This window comes from Vicugna pacos, unplaced genomic scaffold, assembly GCF_048564905.1.
Source record: "Vicugna pacos unplaced genomic scaffold, VicPac4 scaffold_19, whole genome shotgun sequence".
Taxonomy (NCBI): domain Eukaryota; kingdom Metazoa; phylum Chordata; class Mammalia; order Artiodactyla; family Camelidae; genus Vicugna; species Vicugna pacos.
The window spans coordinates 70,807,784-70,830,778 of NW_027328740.1; the positions used below are offsets into that span (position 1 = coordinate 70,807,784).

The following is a 22,995-nucleotide window of genomic DNA, read 5'->3' on the forward strand; positions in this document are numbered from 1 at the left end:
CAACTCAATTAAAAAATGAAAAAAGAATCTGAAAAGATATTTTTCAAGGAAAATATACAAATGGCCAATAAGCACAATGAAACGGTGTTCAATAACATTAGCTCTAAAGGAAATCAAGTCAAAACAACTAGGAGAAACCACTTCACATTCACTACAATAGGTTAAAATCAAAAAAAGATTAACAAGCACTAATGAGGACACAGAGGAAGCGGAGCCCGCAGCCATTGCTGGTGAGGATGTAACACAGCGTGACCACTTTGGAAAACATCCTGGCACGTCCTCAGAGAGTTGAACATTTGGCTTCTGAATGATCCAGCAATTCTGCTTCCTGGGCACACAAGTAAGAGAACTGAAAACAAATGTTAACATAAAAACTCCTACAGGAATATTCACCATTACTTTTCGCCATTAATTTTCAGAGCCAAAAAACAGAAACAACCCAAATGTCTATCACGTGATGAATGGGTAAATAAAGGGGCCCAGCCATACAGTGAAATATTATTCAGCAATAGCAAAGCATAGAGTACTGACCCAGGCCACAACGTGGACAAACATTGAAAACGTTACTCAGTGTGAAAGAAGTCAGTCAAAATAGACGGTTCCACTTACATGAAGTGACTCGATTTGCATGAAATGTTCAGCACAGGCAAATCCACAGAGACAGAAGAGTGGCTCCCTGGGGCTTGGGGAGGATGGGGAAGTTGATAATGTCTGCTTATGCGTACTGGGTTTCCTGTTGGGGGGAAGAAAATATTCTAAGATTGACTGGGATGCACATTTCTGGGCATAGAGTAAAATCCGCTGTACATTTTAATGGGTGATTTGTATTAAAACTGTTAAGAACAAAAGCACCTCGGATTAGTACCTTCCATAGTAAATGCAAATTGCTAACATTTATTACAGGAAGAAGAAACTGCCCTCAGCATGAAAGCAGGAGATCAGCAAATATTAGTTAACCGAAATTGGACAAGAGCATTTCACTTGAAACTGTTGCTGAGTGTACAAGAAATATTCAGACATGACAAGGAAAATCAGTTTGACATCACGAAGAAGCATTCTGCTTCAAATGCAAATCAAGGATTCGGCAAGCCCAGCTGCTACAAATGACCAGAGAAGAAACCTGGTTCTTAAAACAAGCACCAGAGCCAACAAGGAAATGGTGGTGAGGAAAGCAGGCGGCCTAAAATCTGGAACAGTGTGCTACAAATAATTTCTCCACTGAAAATTCAAAAATAAAATGAAAGTGATGTAATGCTGTGTTGAACTCACGTGAATGGGCTTCCTGCAGTGCTTGACAGTTCTGTAACCCCGAATGACTCAGGAGAATCAGCATGGCTCCTGGGAGTCCCCAAGTAACTGCCCATCAGCACGCTGACCACCATCACATCTGCCAGGGTTGAATTGCAGAGAAGAGAGCAACCTCTGAAAGGCACAGGGAATGTTGACAAGGGAATAAAAGGCTGCGGTCAATCCTGGGACAGAGGCCCTGTGAGCAGAGGCCAGAAGGCTGCAGGTGAACTGGAGTGGCCCTGGGGCAGGAAGGGACCACAGGGGAGCATATCTCAATTATCTCCTCTCTCTCCCTCGGGTAGGAGGGATAAAGCCTGCATCCTTCTCACCTGGAACTGTGGGTTCTGGCTGGCGGAAGTCTTACCGACACGGAATGAATTTCTCAAGACTGCGGAAAAAGGAAAGAAAGCGAGAGGGATTAGGGAGCCAAATCCACGAGTCTCTCAAATGCTCCCATATTTATTGTGTATAATCAAAGTAAAAAGTCAATAACAGTTGTGAGATAGTAGGCAGGAACTTGGGGAAAGAAGGGATGAGACAGAGATTGTAGACTCCACCATGAGTACTAAGGCTTAGTTTACCTTTAGGGAAGTCATGGGCTGAGGGGAACAAGATACATTTTTTAGACATGTTCATTACAAAGCAGACCACCAGACCAGCCTGGTCCCTGTTTTGGGGATAATAGACTATCTAACACCACGCAGGCCTGGCGTTTATAGCTGAGGGCCTGGGTCATTGCTGTGCAATAAGCAGTGTGCTATCTATAACCTCAAATATGCAAGCAAGGCATTGTCTCTGCTTTTTATGGCAAGGAGACAGGAGTGAGGATGCACAGGTGTTTGCTTTAAAGCAGTTAATAAGCACATTTTTTTTCTTAAAGTTGACAGGCGGCTGGGATGTGTTACAACTTGTTAACTCAATCATGGGCTCCCACATGGAACCATTATGGAGGACATCCTAGGATGACAAATCCTGGCTCTGGATATTTTCCTGCCAGCTTCGGCCACTCCAGCAGGGTCTAGACACATCCCTGAATAACGATCCCACAGAACCACCTAAACTCTTAACTCCTGGTGCTTGAAACTTAATTTTAGCTCTACACAACTTAATGTAGAAAAGTTTCAGAAATAAAAGATATTATATTCTTTTTATATATCTCATCACTGATTTTTCTGATTGCTCTAAGCTGCTTCTACATGGTAAAGCACCTAATTCTGCAGGTGAATTCAGTACTTTCCTTTGGGCATAACTAGACAGTCTGGGCTGTCTGACTTCTATTAGTCAAATACCGATACACTTAATTGATTTCTTTGTTCATCAATTTCAGCCTGGAGGTGAGGATCTATCACTATTTTCCTCAGCCCACCCTCTACTCTTTTCTCATCAGCATCTCAGGCCTCCTGAAAACAAAACAAAGCATTTGTTTCCCTTCATCTACACTTTCCACAAAGGCAACAGGAATCATCATGCCTAGAGAATGAATTCAACACAAATGTTAAAACAAAAATCTATAAACCTGAAACAACTCCATCTCCGACTCATGATACACAATGACATGAGAGTAAGTGTGTCAGGTACAAAGCATGCGTGAGCCTGACCACCTCATTTCTATTCTTCAAAGGAAGGAAGGTTTTCGTATTTTTTATTATCATTCTTTGTCATTGTTTCTGATTAAGCCAAAAAATTTTTTATGAAATAATTAAGCACTGCAATAACAGATTTTCGCTGTATCAATTACAGAAGGAATTCAGAGGGGATAGGAAAACCCACCTCTGTAAAAAATGCAAAATTCCTTCCCCTGTTAAGAACACGAATACAAAATGCAACAGAGAATTCAAATTCTTGTGGAGAGGACAAAAGCCACAGAATCAAAGCAAAGTCATTATTATGACTCAATCCAAAATTCACTGGACAAACATGCTCAATGCATTCAAATAATTTTTAAGGCACACTGCAAACCATTCCCTTAATTATCTACAGGCTAGAGGAAGAATTTCCCTCTATAACAGACAACATAAATCAATAGGTTGCCCCACCAAACAAGGAACAAACATCAGGTTTTTTGCAGTTCTGATAAATCAGCAAGTTTTAAAGATCAAAATCCAGAAATTTTAAACATTCATTCACACCAGAATGAATCAAGCACTTAAAAAAAATAAATAACCCAAAGAAACTAAACACATTGATCACGTACCTGGATCAATGAGAAATTCTTGTACAGCTGGGAAAAAAAGAACAGTCTATAGACTTATACTTGAAAAATAAAACTACTTTTAAAGATAACTGCTAAAACACATTTCATCATTCATGTTGCCTTGAAAAATCTGAGGCACTTGTCTCTGATCAGAAAAGCAATTCTGAGTATTAGTATGTTACAATTCAGTGCCAGTTTGCTTTAGAAGAAAAAAGAAAAGCTACTGTTTCTCATCTTGCACAAAGTTTAAAGAACCTCCCTGCCTCTATCTCCTCCCATTTTCTAAGCTCATGCTCCCCAACCCTTCTGAAACAATTATGAGAACCTCTTATTCCCACCAATATGCCAAATCACAAAAGAGTATCAATTTATTTGTGTAAATATATACCTACACCTTGAACTGGAGGAGAAAGATTTCAGAAGGCTATATGGAACTTATTGCTATATTCCTGAAATCACACACATACACGTTCACAGAGACACAGACATATACAAACTGAATTACTGGGCACTTCACAAGCTAAGGACTTACAACTTCTAGAAGATAACTTTGTAGTTAGTTTAAAATACAAAACGGTCAGCTTTTGAAAGCCTTGAACATTGCAAAATCATCCAAATATCAATGAGATCCAATAAGCCTTCTCTGTAGAATGTAATTCCCCATGATGGCAAAGCAGACCCTAAGAAGTAGTGGATCCAAGACTCGTGTTTTTCACTAGCTATGATCGTTTTAAAACACGTAAACAGATTTAGAAAGGTATGTCCCTATGACATTTATTCTTATTGAGATGGCATATGTATTCAATTGTCTATGCAGAAAATAGGACCCATGATGGTGTTTAAGAAATATTTTGTGTATTGAAATATTTATTTTTAAGTGCAGACAAGGAGGGTGGGTATTACTCCATTGTAGAGCACCTTTTGTGCACGCACATGTTCCTGGCTTCAATCCCCTGTACCTTCATGAAAATAAATAAATACAAGTGCTTACTTAAAAATAAGAATAAATTTATATAAAAAAATAAATGCAGACTAAAAACCACTGCAATCTAGGAGCCACAATTATAATAAAAAACAAGTGTTTCTATCAAATATTGACTATACGCCAATCACAGAGACAACCAAAAGTCACACCTGACAACCATCACGTGTGATTCTCAGCAATCCTACTAAGTAGACACGGATGAGAAACCCGGCTCTGCGGATGAGGAGACGGAGCTCGGAGGAGCCGGGAACACTGACCGTCCTGCTCCCCGTGACACCACATCAGCCCAGGGCAAGCGCTGACAGAGCTGCACTGAGGGGACACCCAGCTGCATGGAACCATGGGGGATTGGGGAGTCCTAGAAAATACTCAAAAGTGTTCAATGAAAAACCAGCTCAAATATGTTACTCTGTGCCCCATCCTCTAAACACAGAACATGTCTGGGACCTTTTTGATGCCTCCGTGTCCTTTCTGCCATCATCAGTTACGTGCCCTCTCAGCGCGACCAGTCATGAACTGGACCCCATACGAAGTGCACTCAGATGGAAGAGCTTTAAAAGCTGTTTTATGAAGTTTGTAAGACTCTGTCTATTCCTCACACAGGCGGTCATCCAGCACTACTCACCGGTGCGGATGTACCACCTGAAATCACACCTTTCTGCTTTTTAAAATCCCTTCATGTAATACAGACTTTTAAACAGCAAAGAAGCAGCTCAACCACAGACAGTGGACATCTTTTCACCAAACGGACTCAAACAGCCCATCGGACTACCTGGAAGCCCTTTTCTTCTATTAAACCCACTTCCAGGTACTTCATCTGATTGGTGGACTCGGCCTCTGAATGGCCTACTCAGAGAGATCCCATCCTCACATCCGGGGGTGGGAGAGAACCCTGCTGCTGGGAGAAATCAGTGAGGAAGGTGGACATCCTCCAGCCATTTCTGCACGGGTAGAAATGCCACATGCTCAGAAATTATACCGTCAGCACCCCTGGGCTCCCATGGACTGGTTTCACATTAAGCAAACTTATGACACACTGATGCAAGAAAACCAGAAATTTAATTTATTAATGTAACAGGAGATGTGAAACTACAAACCAGATTGAAATATCAGAGTTCAACCATGAGTACAGATTCTCCTCCACGGCCCAATCTCGGGCAGGCAGTCACATGGCAAGCGTGGACAGAAGCAGAGCAGGAAGGGTTTCTAGATTAACTCAATGGACTAAATTTCTGTTATAAGAACAGATCTACTGCCTGGAAAACAATTAATGCCAATCACGGGGCACACTCCATGGACAGTGGCTGAAACACGACTGTGAGTACCTGTATAACTCCACTTTCCCTGTCCTTTCTGGTCTAACTGATGCAGAGGTACAGAGATCCAGGGATGCAGATACCTGTAAACACCCAAAGCCCATCCCTGGGAGCCTGGAAACCAGATAGCCAGGATTTAAATCCCAGCTCTGCCACTTACTAGCTCTGTTACCTTGGCCAAATTACTTACCCTCTGTGTGCCTCAATTTCCACACTGTAAACCTGGGATAACAATCAAATCTTTCTTACTCACTTGTTGTGAAAATTGGAGGATTCATTTCTGTAAAACTCTCAGAAAAGAATGTAGCACATTTTTGGTGCCCAACAAATTTCAATTTAATAAGAAAGTGATTTACAAGTCTCCCATCTAATCATCTTCTGTGTTTCATGACTATTCTGAGTCCCAAAGGAAATCCTTATTTCCCCTCTTATAAACTCTTGAGGAGCACCCTTCTGTTTCAAGCCACCACCTGTTTAATCTGAGGGGGGATTCCCTCCTCCACACTCCTCTGGTCCATGGGAGACTGCTTCTCCCTTCACACCCCTGACCACTGGCCCACGGCTAGCCCTCCTCACACTAACAGATTGAGGTGTGAGTCCGGGGAGACAAGCAGGGCATATGAAAGCTTTCCTTCCCCTCCAGTGTTGGCCACCCTTAGGAAGCAGCCGGGATGCTCAGTTCCATGGCAAGACAGTCCTGTGCATTATGGGTCAGAATCTCTCAAGGGAATGCTCGCTGTGGACCAGAGTTACCTGGGACTGCGTAAGTCTCTAATTCTGGGACATAGTGTCATGACACTCACTCTCCCACAGCCCTGAATTTCATGGAGAACGTGGCTTCATCAGTAATAAAGGAGACATTTATCGCCTGCCTGTTCTTCTTTGTCATCTCTCAGTTGGCTGCTGGACACAACATGTGTATAAGTATTGGGTCCCCTTAAGCCCCAACATATATGAAGTAACAAAAATTCTGTGGCTTAACATTGGTTCAGGGCGACTGTGTAAATGTCCTGACTCTGCTGATGCTAAATTATGTGTATAGGAACTATGGAACCTCCTCAAATATCTTTCATCATAAAACCAGCTTTTCTTATTTTCCTGTTTCTCAGTAATTGCCAAAGACTATCAAATGATGGCTTCACACCAAACAGCAGTTAAGATTATGAGCCCTCTTGTCATACACACTGTGCTAAACACTTTACATAATTTCTAATTCTCACAATTCTACAAAGCAGAAATGAGTGTCCCCATCTCACAGACGAGGGAAAAACTCAGAAAGAACTGACTCAGGATCACGTAGCTCAGTGGCAGCGCGTGCACGCAAACCCAAGTCAAAACACCACACCCCTTTGTATATGTACCAAATCTCCTACCACCCATTGACACACAGCGGTGGGGATAATACTTAGGGAACTCAGTACACTTTTCAGCTTTAAGGTGCTCCAGAGGCCGCTTCTAGCTCTTTTATAAAATCCCGGCTCACTGGTTTCTAACACTGCAAGAAAAGTCCGATGTTGCAACTGTTTGCACAGGAAGTCTGAAATGTTCACAGCGAGATGATAGAATAAAACTAAGACATAAGCAGAATAATAGTTCCAGGTAGTCAGACATAATGGACATTGTGCTACCCTGAAGCACTAAGCAAAGGAATCAAAAAAAAAAAAAAGTTGTTTAAGACTTCCTTTACAAACAGGAAAGTTAAGACTGTAAGAAGGTGCAACAGCGCCACCTATGGCTTAAAAGGCCTTCCTGGTTGCCTGGAAAGGTGCAACACAAAAATTGCCTGTGGATCAGAAACAAGAATCAGATAACTAAAAGCTTATGTAGCACATACTGCTCTCCTAGTCCTCATGTCTTGCACTGTAGCAAAAACCAACAGACCTGTACTAGGCCTATATTCATAAAAGTCATGTCTGTATTTTTCCAACAGGAGGTAATCTAAGTATCTTGCAAAATACTTCTCAAAGAGCCAGGAAATCATAGAAGTGTATTGAAATACAAAAACATTTATTTACATATTAAAACAGCATGAGCTTTTTTCTATTAAAAAAGCTGACATGTCAAATCAATGTTTTGATATTTTAAAACCTATTAAGAGTGCAGAAAAATAAATCAAAATTTTCTTTAATCACAAAAGAGAGAAGCTTATTCCCTGAAAATGATCAATGTGGATTTTTCTAAACTTAATGCTTCTGGTCAGAGTCCTACGAATTTAAATGTCTGAGTGTATAGTTACACGGCAGCATGAACACTGAGTTGTAACAATACACATTCTGTGTAAATAATCTTCAAGGTCGTCTGCTTAAGTCAATTTAACTAGTCCCTGTCTCAATAGAATGATACAGATTTCATTAAAACTTCATACTGCACGCACACACACACACAAAACCCTGAATCCTTGTTACTTTAAGCCATATTCATATATATCCATATTGAATATGCATCAGAAACAAGCCACCCTCTTTAGTATTCACAGTTGATCCTTCTAAACTATCTGTCATTGTGACAGCACATTTTTACTAAGCAGCTCTTGGATGCTTTGTATACAAGGCGTCTACCTCTCACAGTCAGACATGGTAAACGGCATCACTCAAATTTCACAAATGAGGAAATATACTTAAGCCATGGAAACAACGTACATATTTATCATCAGGAAAGAAAAGAGTAAAGATTTTACTTTCAATATGCACTGACAAACTTTTCCTCCATACTAAGACTACATACATAAAACAAATTCAGTCATTGTAAATTATTCTGTCAATAAGCACCACTAGAGAAAAACAAGCAAAATCATTAGCAATGATTGGACTTTCAAAGCCCACTCCTATTTTGCACTATAATCATTTTTAATGTTTTGTTTTTAGTGCTTACATAGCACTAATATAAAGAAAACATAAACTATTTAAGTCATTACCTGAGAATGCAACATTTGTGAAAATGTACAATTTTAATTTATGCCGCTCTGTCTCACATTCTCACTGGTGTCTCTCCTTTGAAGGCCTCATCAGGCTGAGATCGCCAAAATCGGTCATTTATGGACTCACAGGAGTTCGGGAAACCACTCAACGGGAGGCTGATCAGAGGAGAAATTGAGAATGCATCCTGTGCAGCCTGGATTCCAGCACCGAGCTAGGCACCGCCAGCTGCGTTTGATTTGGGACAAGCTGCCCACCTCTCAATCCCTCAGCTGCAAAAAGGAGACATTGATACCTACCGTCAAACACCTGCTTTGAAGTAAAACATGAGAAAAACAGTTTAGCCTTTGGTAGGTGTCCACTCACAGCAAGCTTGGTCATTATGATGATGAGGATTACTTTTAATAAGTTAAGCTAGACCAAAAATTAGAAATCACCATAAAGGAGAAACATTTTAACTCAATAACTATTTCCTCTTTATTTAACTCAATAAGCATTTCCTTTTGAATGGATTGATAAAAGTTCTAATGATTTTTTTAATAAACCAAATTTTGTCCATTAATTTTAGATTTACCGGTTTATGGACAAGTCTCCAAAAAAAGAATTAGAGGCCTCTAACCTCTGAATACTAAGAAAGTAAAGTTTAAAAAAATTATGGGGGAGAGTATACCTCAGTTGAGAGAGTATGTGCTCAGCACGCATGAGGCCCTCAGTTCAGTCCCCAGTAACTCCATTTAAAAACTTTTATTTAAAAAAAAGGAGAATTAAAGGAAAAAGATGGAGGACTACAGAATTTTTTTAGAGAATCCACTCAGATTTAAGATGGGGAAAAAATATCCATTTCTCACAGGAAATCTTGAGAACTATGTAAACCGGATCTGAGTTGTCTAGTCTTTAACATTATTCATGAATTCATATTACCAAGTCTTAAAACTACCTGATAACCCACAGTGGTGATAGTGATCATAAAACCTGCCAATGCGGATCGAACTCCGGCTAGGACTGCTCTGTTCTGACATCTCTGCCCCTGAGGCCTCACCAGGCTGAGAGCACTAAATTTTGTCATTCATGAGCATCTCGTGTAAGTCTTCCACTTGTGCTTCTCAGTCTCCTCTCACCAGCCCCTCTGAGGGAAGCACTGTTATCATCTTCCCCACACGCAGATAAGGTCACTGAGGTACAGAAACTAAACCTGCTCCAGGTCACATCGGCATTAAAGTACGTCTGTATTTCTGCTGTTTTGCGGTTGACAAAGGAATCTGAGATATCAATACAAGATAGACTGTTAAATAATCAAGTCTGTCAGCTCTTCACCTCAAAGAGCAGATACTATAAATTCCTGATGTAGGATGAGGCTGCTGCCACAAAATGACTCAGCTAGAAATTAATATCCAAGATGAAGCAGCGGATACACATAAATATTCATGACTGTCAACTCCTCTCACGGGTCTTGGCCCTTCACTGCCTGAATGGGGGTGAAATCCCCACCCGTGTCTGGGAGGGTAGCGCGGCTCTTCCAAGTCTCACCCAGGCTTCACAGGCTGTTTCCCCCTACAGACTGTCCTAAATGATTAAAAAGCTCACAAGATTTTTACACCAACCAAAACTGAAAGACATTTCTGCATATGGAGCACTTTCTCAGGCTTAAACCATTTTTGCCTACACTCAGCAAGGGGGAAAAAAGAAACATGACTCTGCAAAGTCTCTTAGCCTTACCACTCACAGGAGTTGAATGGTCTCAGCACAAGATGACCCTTCACATTACAGGATGAGAACAAAATAAAGCCGCCCCAACAACAAGCACTCCCAGAGACAGCGCTCAGCAGTCTTCTGCACACTCACGGTTGTGCAGCCCTCACCACCATCTATTTCCAGAACACTTCATCACCCCAATAGAATACCCCTGTCACTAGCAGTCACTCCACAACCCCCCTCCACCCAGCCCCTTGCAACCATCTGCTCTCTGCCACTGCATGAGCCAATTCTGGGCATTTCTAAGATCACTGAAATCAACAATATGTGGCTGTTTGTGTCTGGTTCCTTTCAGTTAACGTGCTGTTATCAAGGCTTTCCCATGTTGAAGTGGTATCAGCATGTCTCTTTTTTTTTGAAAATGTTAAACTTTATTAGAAGGTGGTAAATACTATCAAAAATAGTAGAGTGGGGTATAAGGGGTGGGGTTTCAAAGGGAAAAGGCCGGGTTGAGCAGTCAGGGTGGACTACCCAGAGCAGATGGCTTTTTTCATATTCCCCTTTATTTATTTTTTCTTTTTTATTCACTCTTATGTCTGAATAATATTCCACTAAATGGAGATACTACATTTTGTTCTTTCATTCAGCAGCTATATATGGACGAGGTCCAGAAGAATGAGTGTAAGTGGTGGCTAGCAGGGATGGCATTTAAGCAAAGGGCAAGATGTGCTTTCAAAAAAAAAAGTGAACAATCAGAGGCACAAGGAAATTCAGCACGTTTCTGAGAAAGTGCATGGTTGCTTCAGTAGGACTGCCATGCAGGGCTGTGGGGGATAGTGACAGGAGACACAGTGAGGGAGTCACCTGAGAATATTCCCCACTGCAAGCAGCTCAGCCAATTCTCCTCCCTCATCCTGTATTTTAGAGACATTTTTGCTAGCTTTTCTCTTATTTCAAGTAACAGTACTTTAGTTACACTTCTGATCATCTGCATCAGACCACATTAGCTCCAAGCCACAGAAAATCATTCACTGACCGGAGCAGCTCCAAGACATAACATTGATGGACCAGGGAGTCCTGCAGCATCCCATCCTGCAGGCACAAACCACACATGTTCCCTGGTGATGTCCGGAAAGTAAAATGCATGGAAATATCTCACTGCTGCTGCACGACATCTGCCCACAAATTGCCCCCAAATCATGCTGGCACAGCACTACTCAACCCTCGCACTACCCCCCAAAAAAAAAAAAAAGAGAGAGAGAAAAGAAAAGAAAAGAGAAGAAAAGAAAAGAAAAGAAAAGAAAAGAAAAGAAAAGAATAAAGCTAAGAAAGCAAATTTAGGCTCTTCCATTGAAAACCAGCAACCATCACTGCCAGTATCTGAGCTGGAATGATCCTGACTTCAAAAACCACTGTGCAGTTACTATTCAAATGTGACAGACATATATGTATTTCACTTAGATGATATTACAATAGGATTTTTCTTTTCAAAATTTCCAGTTGCAACAATAGCACAAGAAAGTTTATGTTTCATTTTTTAAAAAAAATCAATTATTTTCCACTTTGTTAATTTTGAATCTATTATTATTTTATAAAGGGAGCTATGCTGCAGATTATAAACCAAATATCTGGCTTCTGCAAACAAGACCTATATGACTTCACTATTTCAGAGCAAGCTTTAATGATGCTTTCAAATTGGGGGCGCTCACTAACAGCTCTTTAAATACTGTCAAAGATGTGCTATTATGTAATGCAAAGGGTCTACCTACACATCAACTCAGAAACCAAAGAAACTACACGAAAGCCTTAGTTTATCATTTTAAAATATTCCTATTATTTTGAATATTAAATTTCTTAAAAGATAAGATATTTTTTGAGAAAGACATCAGTTGTATTAAATTTCCTCTCACCAAGAAAGCAATCTTTATCAAGAATTACTACCCCTATGAAAATCCAAAAGACAGGACGTTTCTAGCTAAGTTAACTTACAGATCTCAACACAAGCCTAAATCCTATCTGCTCTCACTTGAACGAGCCCAGCAAAGTCCTGGGCTACTCTGGAACTTAGCTCTTCTGTTCCATATGTTGGCAGAGCTAAGATCATCACACAAGGCAGGGAAGGAGAGAAGAGGTAAGTCCACCTGGCGGCCTCCATCTGTTTACTTCCAGCCACAAGGTGTCGCTAGAGCGACCCCGCTAACAAGCCCTCCACACAAGGAAACCCGGCATCCACTCTGCCCCTGCGGTCCCCAAGCAGTCCCGACGCCCCTCTCCCACTGGTGGCCTCCGAGCCTGTGAATGGTCTTCTAATGACCCTCCCAGTTGGTCACACCCTCCCCCTCTTCCCCGCTACACACACACACACACACACACACACACACACAGCTAAGGCAGCCTTCCCAAAGCACAAATTTGATTACATCTCCCCCACTTCAAACCCATCAGAGGCTCCCTGGTAGAGTTCTAGCCCCACCCCCGACCCTGCTTGTCCATCCTCACCTCAGTACCAGGTCCCCAGTGACCTCAGGGGCCCCGTGACCTGCTGCTACTTCCCACTAGCCTCCAGGCTCATTTTAACTGTTTGTCAAGGAAGTCTTCCTTCCCTCCAACCTCCGCACTTTGGATTAGGTGCCCTGCTGTGTTAATAAAACATTTTAATCTAAGTCAACTTCTGACACTGCTAAGCTCTCAAGAAGCAAGTACATTTTGCTTACTACTGTGGGTCCACCCCCTCTCCCCTAGACACTCAGAATTGCGTGTTTTGTGAATAAAAGAATGAAGGGGTGGGACTCAAAAGGACAGGCAGAGCTGCTCTCCTAAGGGTCACTTCCTGCTGACACCCTTCACTGCCTCTTCTGTGTCAGTTCTAGTAAAAACCAAGCTCCTCCAAAGCCCTCCACCCCTAGGCCCTCTCCAGTGTCCTTCAAAGCAGGGTCACCCACCACCCTGGACCACACAGGGCAGTCTCCCCGAGTCCCCACCCCACAAGCCTCCAGGCCTCTACCCGGGCTGCTCCTGACACCTGAGTCACCCTCTTGATTCCTTCCCCTGGCTGACTCTTACTCTGTCCCCAGAACTGAATGTAGAGCCAATTTCTTCCAGGAAGTCCTCCCTGATGATGTCCTTTAGCTCTTGGCTGGGCTCCATCTACAGCAGCACTGCTTGGCGACCAACTGGTATTTGTCCACCTGCTCCTATGAGACCATGACCTCTTGGAGGCCACGTGGGAAAAAGGAGTGAGGTGACAAGAGGGGTGGGAAGAGCAAACAGGAAAGTCGCAGCTCAAGTCCCAAATTCAAGGATTCTGTCTCAGATAAAAAGAATAAACTGTTTCATACGTGTGTCATTTGGCTATGATTTTTGTGGCTCATGGAAAACAAGAGCTTGGTGTTCAAGCCTGAAATCCAAGTTACATGCAAAGAAATGTATATATTCATATCCAAAGGAAACCAGAGCTGCTCAACAACACTTTGCAGTTAAAATCCAAAGGAACTTTGATAAAGGCAATCTCCCTCTCTCTCTTTATTTTTATTTATTTATTTATTTTGGTATCATATAGTTTTAGAAGTATTTGTATAACTAAGTGATGGCTACAGCCTATGATTCTGCACTGGAGTGTTTGGGGCTAAGGAAGCCCAGATTACATGCACTGTGTAAATGCAATCACACCAACACAATGACAGGCGCCCTAGTGGCTGAGCTGAAGTTCCAAAGCAGAGAACCTTATGTTGGAAGACAGCTCTCAGTAGAAAGTAAGAAATGAAATGTTCTGTACTCAATCTCATTAGCTTTATGAGCCATTAACAGATAGTATGTCTTGTCTAATGAAACCCCAAAATATATTGTCATCTTCGATTTTCTCCATCTGACTGTTTTATGCTAAATTTGGATATCAAACCCTCACTCCATACGGAAAGCTCAGGCCTTAGCTGCAGCACAGTTACATCCCGTGGAAGAAAGCCGATCAAGGGAGAACAGGAGAGTTTCCCTTCAGAAGCTGCTAAGTGTGGTTTTGCACCTGTATGTCATTTACAACCACGCCATCGTCAAAGGAGTAAGACCTTACATCTGTGGGGCAAAAAGCACTGCGGTGGTTCCGAACCATGAAAGAACACTGAGCTTTGTGCAACAGTCCTGAGGCACTTAAAGCGTACTTTCTCTGAAAGGCTCCGAAACTGACTCACTTCACCATTTCAGGTACAACCGGAATTAGTAGAGAGAACATGCCCTTGAAGTCTGACAAGGCCCTGCTGGAATCCTGCTACAGCATTTACTAGCTGCTAAATGAACCAATTCCTTAAACCTCTGAGGAGGCTTCCCAATCTTCAAAACGGGGCTGCCACCGCCCACTTGGGAGGCATGGATGTGAATGCAACACGCAAGTAGGGCGGCCGACTGGTACGTGACACGGGGCCTGGCTAGTTTCCCTCCGCTGCCCTTCTCCCCCTTTAAACTTGCACTGTTCCCCCTGGTAAGGGTGAAGCCCCAGGAACAGACTGCCCGATTCTTCTGTATATCCCCGGATACATACCTTACCCTTAGGAGGTCAGAAAAACAACTGCCTCCTCCCCAGTCACTATCAATATTCTTAAGAGTCTGGGTTTTTTTAACTCTATGTTTCAGGGAGACTATTCAAGAATTGTTCAACCACCGTTCTCCAGGTTGGCTCCTCTCCCAACGCCCATCCCTTCTTACCTCAAATCTTCTGTCTGATTGCCTTTTGTTCGTGGGAAAGAGAGTCCGCTAGGGTGCGGACTACCTAGGCCTCCCTCCCTTCATCACAGGAGAGTGTGACTACATTCTCCCAACTCCCCACTCCGACTCCAGCTTCTGAGGAGTTTCCCCTTCTGGACCCTGCAGCTTCTGGATCGTCCCAAGACGCGCACACGTGGCCAAAACCCTCTCTTCAGATTTCTTCCTGTGTGGCCCTGCCCACCCCCCAGAACCTTAAGGATAAATGCCATTGCTCTGAAAATCACAAACGCCGCTGACTGACACACCAAAGCTGCATGGTCCGGGCTTTCCTCCAAACCAGGCACAGCCCTGCCCCACCTCAGACACAGTCTGCACCTCTTGAGATGAGCTGATCCCCTTGCACGGCTGTGAACACCAGCTAAGAATGACGAATCCCAATGTGTATCTCTAGTCCGGCTCCTTCACCTGAGCCCCAGGCTCATAGACACGAGTGCCTCTTGGAAGTCCTAACTTGGATGACAAATGGCATCTTAAAAATGCCATATGTCAAAAAAAAGGCCTTATGTCCACCATTTACTCTAGACTTCGATTCCTGGCAGGTACCTCCCAGGCTCCCCATTTTAGTAACAGCCCCAGCACCCACCTAGGTGTTTGAGGTCACATTCAATTTCCACTGTTCCCTCCACCTGGCCCTGCCCTGGAATCAGTCTTGTTATTTCTGTCGCTAAGCCAGTCTCAAGTCTGGTTCTACAGGGAGCACGATGGAAACCCACAAGCTCACAGCAAGGTGCACTGAGTCACAGTCCTCCGAAGGGAGTTCCCTGGAGGGGGAGGCATCTCCTGCTGCCAGTCACCTCAGAAGGCACTGGATTCTCACAAAGAAGGACCAGAAAAAGGACTCAAGGATCTCCCGTGATCTGAGGTTTGAAGGGCCCGAGGTCTGGGGGAGCTCCTAGTTAGCTGACACTCCTGTCAGTGAGCAGATGAGGATGGTAGGAACCCAGGCAAGTCTGTTCTCGCTCCGACCCCTTTTCTCTCGGGAGCCACGGGAAAGGCCAGTTTCCAGGGCACAGACCGGCCATCACAGATCCCAGCCTGCATTTGCCAACCCAGACAGCCTAGACTCCTACTTGCGACTCTTACTTCTGTTCTGTTCCCCCCCAGAATGTGATGGACTCTTTCAGAAAGTCTGGACTGTCTCAAGCGAGACCAAGTCAGTGAAGGATGAAGTGTCCACATTTGGACCAGAGCATGAAAGGAGAAACAAGGCCTCATGTCCAGCATGACGGTGGTGGCCAAGCCCTTTCCCTGGGTGAGATGAACCAGGGTCGGGGTGAGAATGCAAGGTCCCTTCACGGCTGACAGGGGTGTTGGAGACTCACTACCGCAAAATAACCACACGGCCGTCAGTGGTGGACATCAGCTGCAACAGACACAGAGTCAGCTATTTACTGCCAAAAAGGGGTAAAAGTAAAGGCCGGTGCAGGGAGGCCTGCACGGCTGCTGAGGCAAACCACAGACCTGGCTCTGAATGCCCACTGGCTGAAGCAGAGAGGAAGCTACGGTCCCCTTTAGCGGTCCCTGTGTCCACCACATCCAAGTGAACCAGTTACTTAGGAAAAGGCAATGTTTTCCTGATACTTAGAAAAACCAGCCTCATAAAGGGAACAAAAGAGTGGCATGGTTTTAGGCCCGCTCCTGCCCCTCTATGAATGCAAAGTAAAGTAAATGGCACTGGGAAGGTGAATGCAAAAAAAAAAACCAAAAAACAAAAAACCGGTGACTGCTTCCTCCAACAGCGTCCCCTGCAGCTGCTCACCCCCGAGCCGGCCACTTCCTCACCAGTGACCGCCGGCCAGGAAGCGCCGTCACGCACGTCACACAGCGACAGCCAGGAACCTCGTGCCGAGCACGTTTGTGTAAAAGCCAGAATCAAGCAAGGTGCTGCAGAATTTGACTTTCCAAGTTTAAATACTCCATGAAAAAAATCCCTCAGCAGCCGCCTAAATCAATTCGCATCTCACTTCTTCAAAACAAATAAACAAAATTAGTAAGAGAGCATTTGTTACCAAATATAAGGACGAACTAACAGGTTCCTCAAAGCAAGGACTTTAACAGATATCAAACTCCAGTGGGTGATGTGCTAACATAGCAAAAATTCCAAAAAAGTAGAAAATAAGATGACTAGGATAATATACGAATCATGGCAACTGTTAAGTTTTTGCTTTTTATAGCGATGGAGACGGCACAGAGGGCGATCTGGCTATTCCAATGCAGGGTGTGCACAGCCCACATTTTCAGACCCAACAACATGCTCACGGGGTGGTATAAGGGAAAAAGGAAAATAGAAAAAGGAATAGAGGAACAGCCAAAATTAGAAACACACGAGAACAAAAATGACTTTGACAGCATTTACAAGAAATTACGTGAGTGTGATGAGGACAGGGACGCAGGGACGGTGAGACCCACCCTCACCTCCTGATCCAGGGAAGGCAGGGGCCTGAGGGGAGCGATGCTGCCGGGGGACCCCAACGTGGTCAGCGCCCCAAACCAAAACTTCACCTAGATGCGTGTAGACAGCTTTTGAGCTACAAAATGTGGTCGCATTTCAAGCTGGACAACTTTACTCACTCCCACCAAGAGGAACAGGGGAGAATTAGGTTCTGCTCCTGAACCAAAGCATTGTTTAAAAAATTAATGACTGTGTAATAGTAAAAGCAACAATGGAGTAAAAGTCACTGGCGGAGAACGTGCTTGACCCGAGCTCATTGGCCACGTTATCTCACTGACGTTCAGATGCTGGCTGAGCCCTTATGGTACCAGAACAGACAGACCCACCAGGAGGGAGGTTTAATGCGCTGCTGTATTTTGATGCCGGCAGCCATGCCTGGTACACGAGGTTCTGGGTAAACAATGGTGACAGTGTCAACCACTATGGGCTAAGCACACATCCAGCTACTCCGCCAAATCCCAAGGGCAGACTTCAAAAGGCAAAAACAAGCTGGCATTCTCTGTTGGCTCTGCAGAATCAGAGCAAAGCAGTTGCTGAGCAAAATTGTCACCAGTGCCTCCTATGACAAAATAGGAGGCACTGGCGTGGGGCTGGGGCAGGGCTCCAGGCTTCCACTGATCACCCACCAGTCTGTCCAGGGGGTGAAGGAGGTCCCTGCTTTCATTGCACCGATGCACCTACCTTGAATGACGCCTTAGGACTCAACAGGAGGTGACAGGTGAGGTGAACGGAGCCAGCCTTGGTGTAGCACGGTTCTGGCAGCTATGCCCTCAGCAGTGCCCAGTTTCCTAAACCTGACACCTCATCTCCAAGGAGCAGAAGTGTAGTGTGGGCATGTAGATCACAGGGCCCTGTGAGGACAAGTACAGATCATGGCCACGACATGCCTCTCCCCTTCCTTAAGCCATAGAGGAATGTCCGGGGAGGAAGTGAAAATTATTCCAGAGCCTGCCAGGCACCACACGCAGGTGGGACACGGATCCCCTGTGTCTGTCATTCACAGGACTGGTGTGGATTTTCTTTTTATCAATTCTCTGGCATCTTCTCCTCCATCTTACCAACAACAGGAAAGTAGAATCTGACCTTAGAATCACAGAGAATCACAGAGCCCCTCCTGCAGAGCGGGCCCGGCAGCACGTACCATGTCCTCCGACCGTCACCTGTGGGACCGCCATGAGCGCTCTCCAGACTCAAGGCCCGAGGCCGTAGGCCGGGGGGACACAGCTCACCTCACTCTCCCCAGTAAAGGGGGACCACCTCTCGGCAAAGACGTCTCACCCTCTTCTGCCCGAGGGACAGCTTGAAAGATACACAGGGAAACATAGTAGAGGGTGAGGGGTTAGGCAGCCCAGAAGTGATCGTCTGCACTTCCAAGGCAGAGTGGGGCCTTTGACCTAATCACAGGGACAAAGTGAGGACGAATTTTTCCCTGCTGTGTCCCATACACCGTGACACGCCTTTCCCTGCGTAAGGAGCTAATTCGGAAGCCCCTGGCAGTGTTTCTGATGTCCTAACTTGGCATGGTGGCTGTCAGGCAGGGGAGAGGGCCTGAGCCGTGCTGGTGCTGGGCCTGGGAGGCAGGAGACATCGGCTCCACCCTGAGCTCAACCAGCACCTCATTCTGCGTCTCGGGATTCAGAGTCTCATTTATAAGCAAAGGGATGAAACTGTCCCAGGACAGGCTGTCCAACAGGAATGAAATGAGAGTCATGTAAATAACGTTTCCCAGTTGCCACGTTTAAAATGTAACAAAAAAAAAAAACCAAGTAACTGATTTTAAGAACAGACCTTACTTATTCTACTGTATGTAAAATACTATCATTTTGACGTGTAATCAATATAGAAAGTAACAAGATAGTTTATATTCTTTTTACTAGACAAGTTTCAGCGTCTGATGTGCATTTGACTTACAGCACATCTCAGCTCAGACCGGCCTCCTCCCCAGCACTACTAACATCAGTAGCTGTGGCTACTCTATTGGACAGCAACTCCAAGGGTCCCCCCAAGTGTCCTGGCTGAAAAGGGGGAGTAAGTGTCCACACTAACCCTAAAAGGATCTCTCTGAAACAAAGGCGGATTTAGTTTTAAACGTCTGAAAACCGGCGGGCTACACCTCCTTCCCGCCTTGGCTACAAGAAAGCCCTCCTCCTTGATGATCCCATTCTGGATGTAGGGAAGCAATCTGTCACACAGCCAGGGTGGCCCGGCCTTCAGGTTGACTTGCCTGCTGTCTGTGTCCAGTCCCACGAAGTCCTCCTTCTCAAATAGGATGTAGAGGAGGGGGGTCTTCTCCCCAGAATTTTCGGGGTCCCCATCCAGCCACTTGGACTTGGGCAAGATGAAGAGTGACTCAGTGAAGTCTTCGATCCTCTTCTCCACCACCCGCAGTCCTCGTAGATTGAAGGCCACGTCGGTGTGCGGCTGCTCGGCCACCTCCCCATACAGCATAAAGACAAAGAGCTGAGAGTCGTAGAGCGTGGTGCCATACAGCTCCTCTGTGCGTGGAGCTTCTAGAAGGTCTTGGCCAAGAGGCAGTCAGTAATGGTGACAAGGCCCATGACATTGCGGTGGGTCTGGAAGTCACTCCATCCATTCTCGGGCGCATAGAGATACCTATAGTAGATAAAGAGTGCCCACTGGGAGCCGCACGGTCTGATCTGGCTCACCAAGGAGATTCCATTATAGATGCAAAAGAAATACTCTAAGATGATCCCCACGGGTTGGACCACAATCGGGAGAGTCTGGTGGTCCTCAGCGCACTGCACGTAGTCAGGGGTGTTCATGTTGCAGGCCCTGCCGAGAAGGGAGGGTAAATCGATGTACATACTGTGCTGTGGGCTGCGGGCCTCACTGGGATGCGGCGACCTGGTGTGCACCAGCCAGAAGGCAAGGGAAGTCCAAGCAAATCGGGGATAATTTTGTCCTCAGCATCTGCACATGGCTACTGAAGCTCAGATCACATTACCCAGCTTTTGGTCTAGGCTTCCATCCCCTGCAGAAAAGGATCATTTCTTGTTTTCTGTTTCCAAGCACCTAGGCAGGCCCTGATGCAAAGTCGGTGCTCAAAACTGCTGAATAAATGAATGAATAAAGGAACTGCTTCCCCACCCCTCAGCAGGATATAATGCAAAGAACCATAGTAGGATCAAAATATCTGGATTTCAACGCCAATTTATTTGAACTCCTAAGGTGCAGAATAATGGGTAAGAAAACTTGCTTTGGGGAGGAGGGTACAGTTCAGTGGTAGAGCACGTGCTTAGCATGTTCAAGGACCTAGGCTCAATCCTCAGTACCTCATTTTAGAAAAATGAAACAAATAAATAAACTTAATTAACCCCCTCAAAAAATATTTTCTCCATTCAAAATTCAAAAAAAACCACCTTGCAATTGACACAACATTGTAAACTTGACTATACTTCAATTAAAAACAAAACTTCTTGCCTTACAAGAATATATCTGGATTATGGAAGTTTGCAAATGTAAAATGCCTAGGGTACCACCTGCATAAGAAGAAGGAACTGTACAAAAGTACTATCCCTCATTTATGAGCTATTTTTCCCTTGGGGAGATTATAACCTCTCAGAGATATTTTTCTCATATTAAAAAAAAAAAGAAAAAGAAAACATTACCTGATTCTCCATACTGCTGAAGAATCAGATAACCCTATGAAAGCATCTGACCCACAGAGTTTATTCAATAAATGTTTGTTGAATGAATGAATAAACAAGCAAAGTGAATGCTGCTCCCTGCCACAGACCATCATAATGGTACTGCTTGGAAATGCCAAGCCCACGTTCCACCCAAATCTTCACTAACCACGTGGGTGACCTGGGCAGACCTGTGTGCTTCTCTCAACACCAGTTTATTCATAAATAGAAATGAGGGCAATAACACAAACCTAAAAGGGTTAGTGAGTCACGAATGAATAGTACCCCAACTTTGCAAGATGGAACTATTAAAGAAAATTGGGCAAAGAGTCCATAGGCCCTCTCCATATTATCTCTTACAACTACATGGGAATCTACATTACATCTAAAAATAAAAAGTCTATTATTTTAAAGAGGCTATTGAGTTTAAATCAGCTCACCGTCTCAAATAAGGAACACACAGTACAAATAAGAGAATGCGCAGCCCATGAGATGCACTCAGTAAATATTCCCACTGAACCCACTGGTCCCTCCAAATTCAGAGCATGAGGATGTGTCCTCGTGGCCAGAGGCCACTGCACCTGAAGCTAAAAAAGCTAATGGTCCCCACTTTCAAAAGCCCCTGCCACCAACCTAGGTCTAATTTTGTATTTGTAATTTTTTTTCTTTTTATAAAATAGAAATCCCCAATTGCATAGCCTTCAGGTCACCAAAACCTGACCACAGAGATCATGATGGCAACCCTCCTTGGTGAAACAATAAAATGAAGAGCCATTTCCACAAGACCTCTGTGTAAATCTACTAGGGAACTTCATCCTGGACTGAGAGGAAGAGGACTGGGGAGGAGGGGGCAATCTGAGGCACACAGACCCATGGGCCACCTGTCCCACGATGGACATTACACTCAACCCTCACCCTCCAGGAACTTCAAAATACACACAGACAGAGTGATGTGGACAATATATATGTATTTTTAAAGAAATTCCGACTCTCTAGCAGGTCTTGTATCTACCGAGACACAAATGGCTTATGTGTATAATGTTTCACAAAAGCCTTAAAACATTACCACCCCAACTTGACACATTAAGAAACTAGGGATAGAGGTTTATCACATTGTGCAAGATTAGAGAGATGCCACATCAGACACTGTATTTAAACCCAAGCCTTTGCTCCAGTGCTCACACAAGAAAGTGTGACATACTGCCCCTTTCCTGCCCTCTCCCTGCAATAAATCTCTGAAGAGTCTTTTCTGTGCCACGTGGAATCACAATCACGTCAATTTACCACAAAGAGCTATGTGACTCCTTGGAGGACGTGTCAAAATCTAAAGGGTTGTGATGGGAGGAGAGATTTGAATTTTCTGTTTCTCAAAGGAAACATGGCTTTAAAAGAAACTGAAAAGCACTTATCTAGTCTAAGCCCTCATTGTGCAGAGAAGGAAATGGAGGCTCAGAAGAGATGAGGAAAGGGACTTATTAACAAATATTGCCTCAGTGCAACACCAAGCCAGCCCTGGGCCCTTCTGGGGGAGTACCTGGAAGGCCCAGGAAAATGATTGTTAGAAAAAGGAAAGAGAAGAAGCATACAAGGCCCTGTCTCTACACCACCATACCATGAAGTTCCACCAAATTATCCAGTATTGGGTGCAGCCAAAATTTAGGTGGGCTAAAGAGGTTATAGAAACCTGGAAGTCTCAACCATAGTGGAAATTCCAACATTTACTGTTTTTTTCCAAGTTCAAGCATCAGT

General features: G+C 44.2%; 1 protein-coding gene across 1 annotated transcript in view; it reads right to left on the reverse strand.

The window, feature by feature from the left end:
* Positions 1-20,591, reverse strand: part of LOC140693515 (trafficking protein particle complex subunit 9-like) — a 170,837-nt gene extending 150,246 nt beyond the window's left edge. Inside the window, exons 1-2 of the mRNA XM_072957335.1 lie at positions 20,427-20,591; positions 19,824-20,212 (exon numbers count right to left, since the gene is read on the reverse strand). Of these exons, the coding sequence (XP_072813436.1) occupies positions 19,824-20,047 (224 nt within the window). The 5' untranslated portion in view covers positions 20,048-20,212; positions 20,427-20,591. The remainder of the gene's footprint in view (positions 1-19,823; positions 20,213-20,426) is intronic.
* Positions 20,592-22,995: the final 2,404 nt, after the last annotated feature.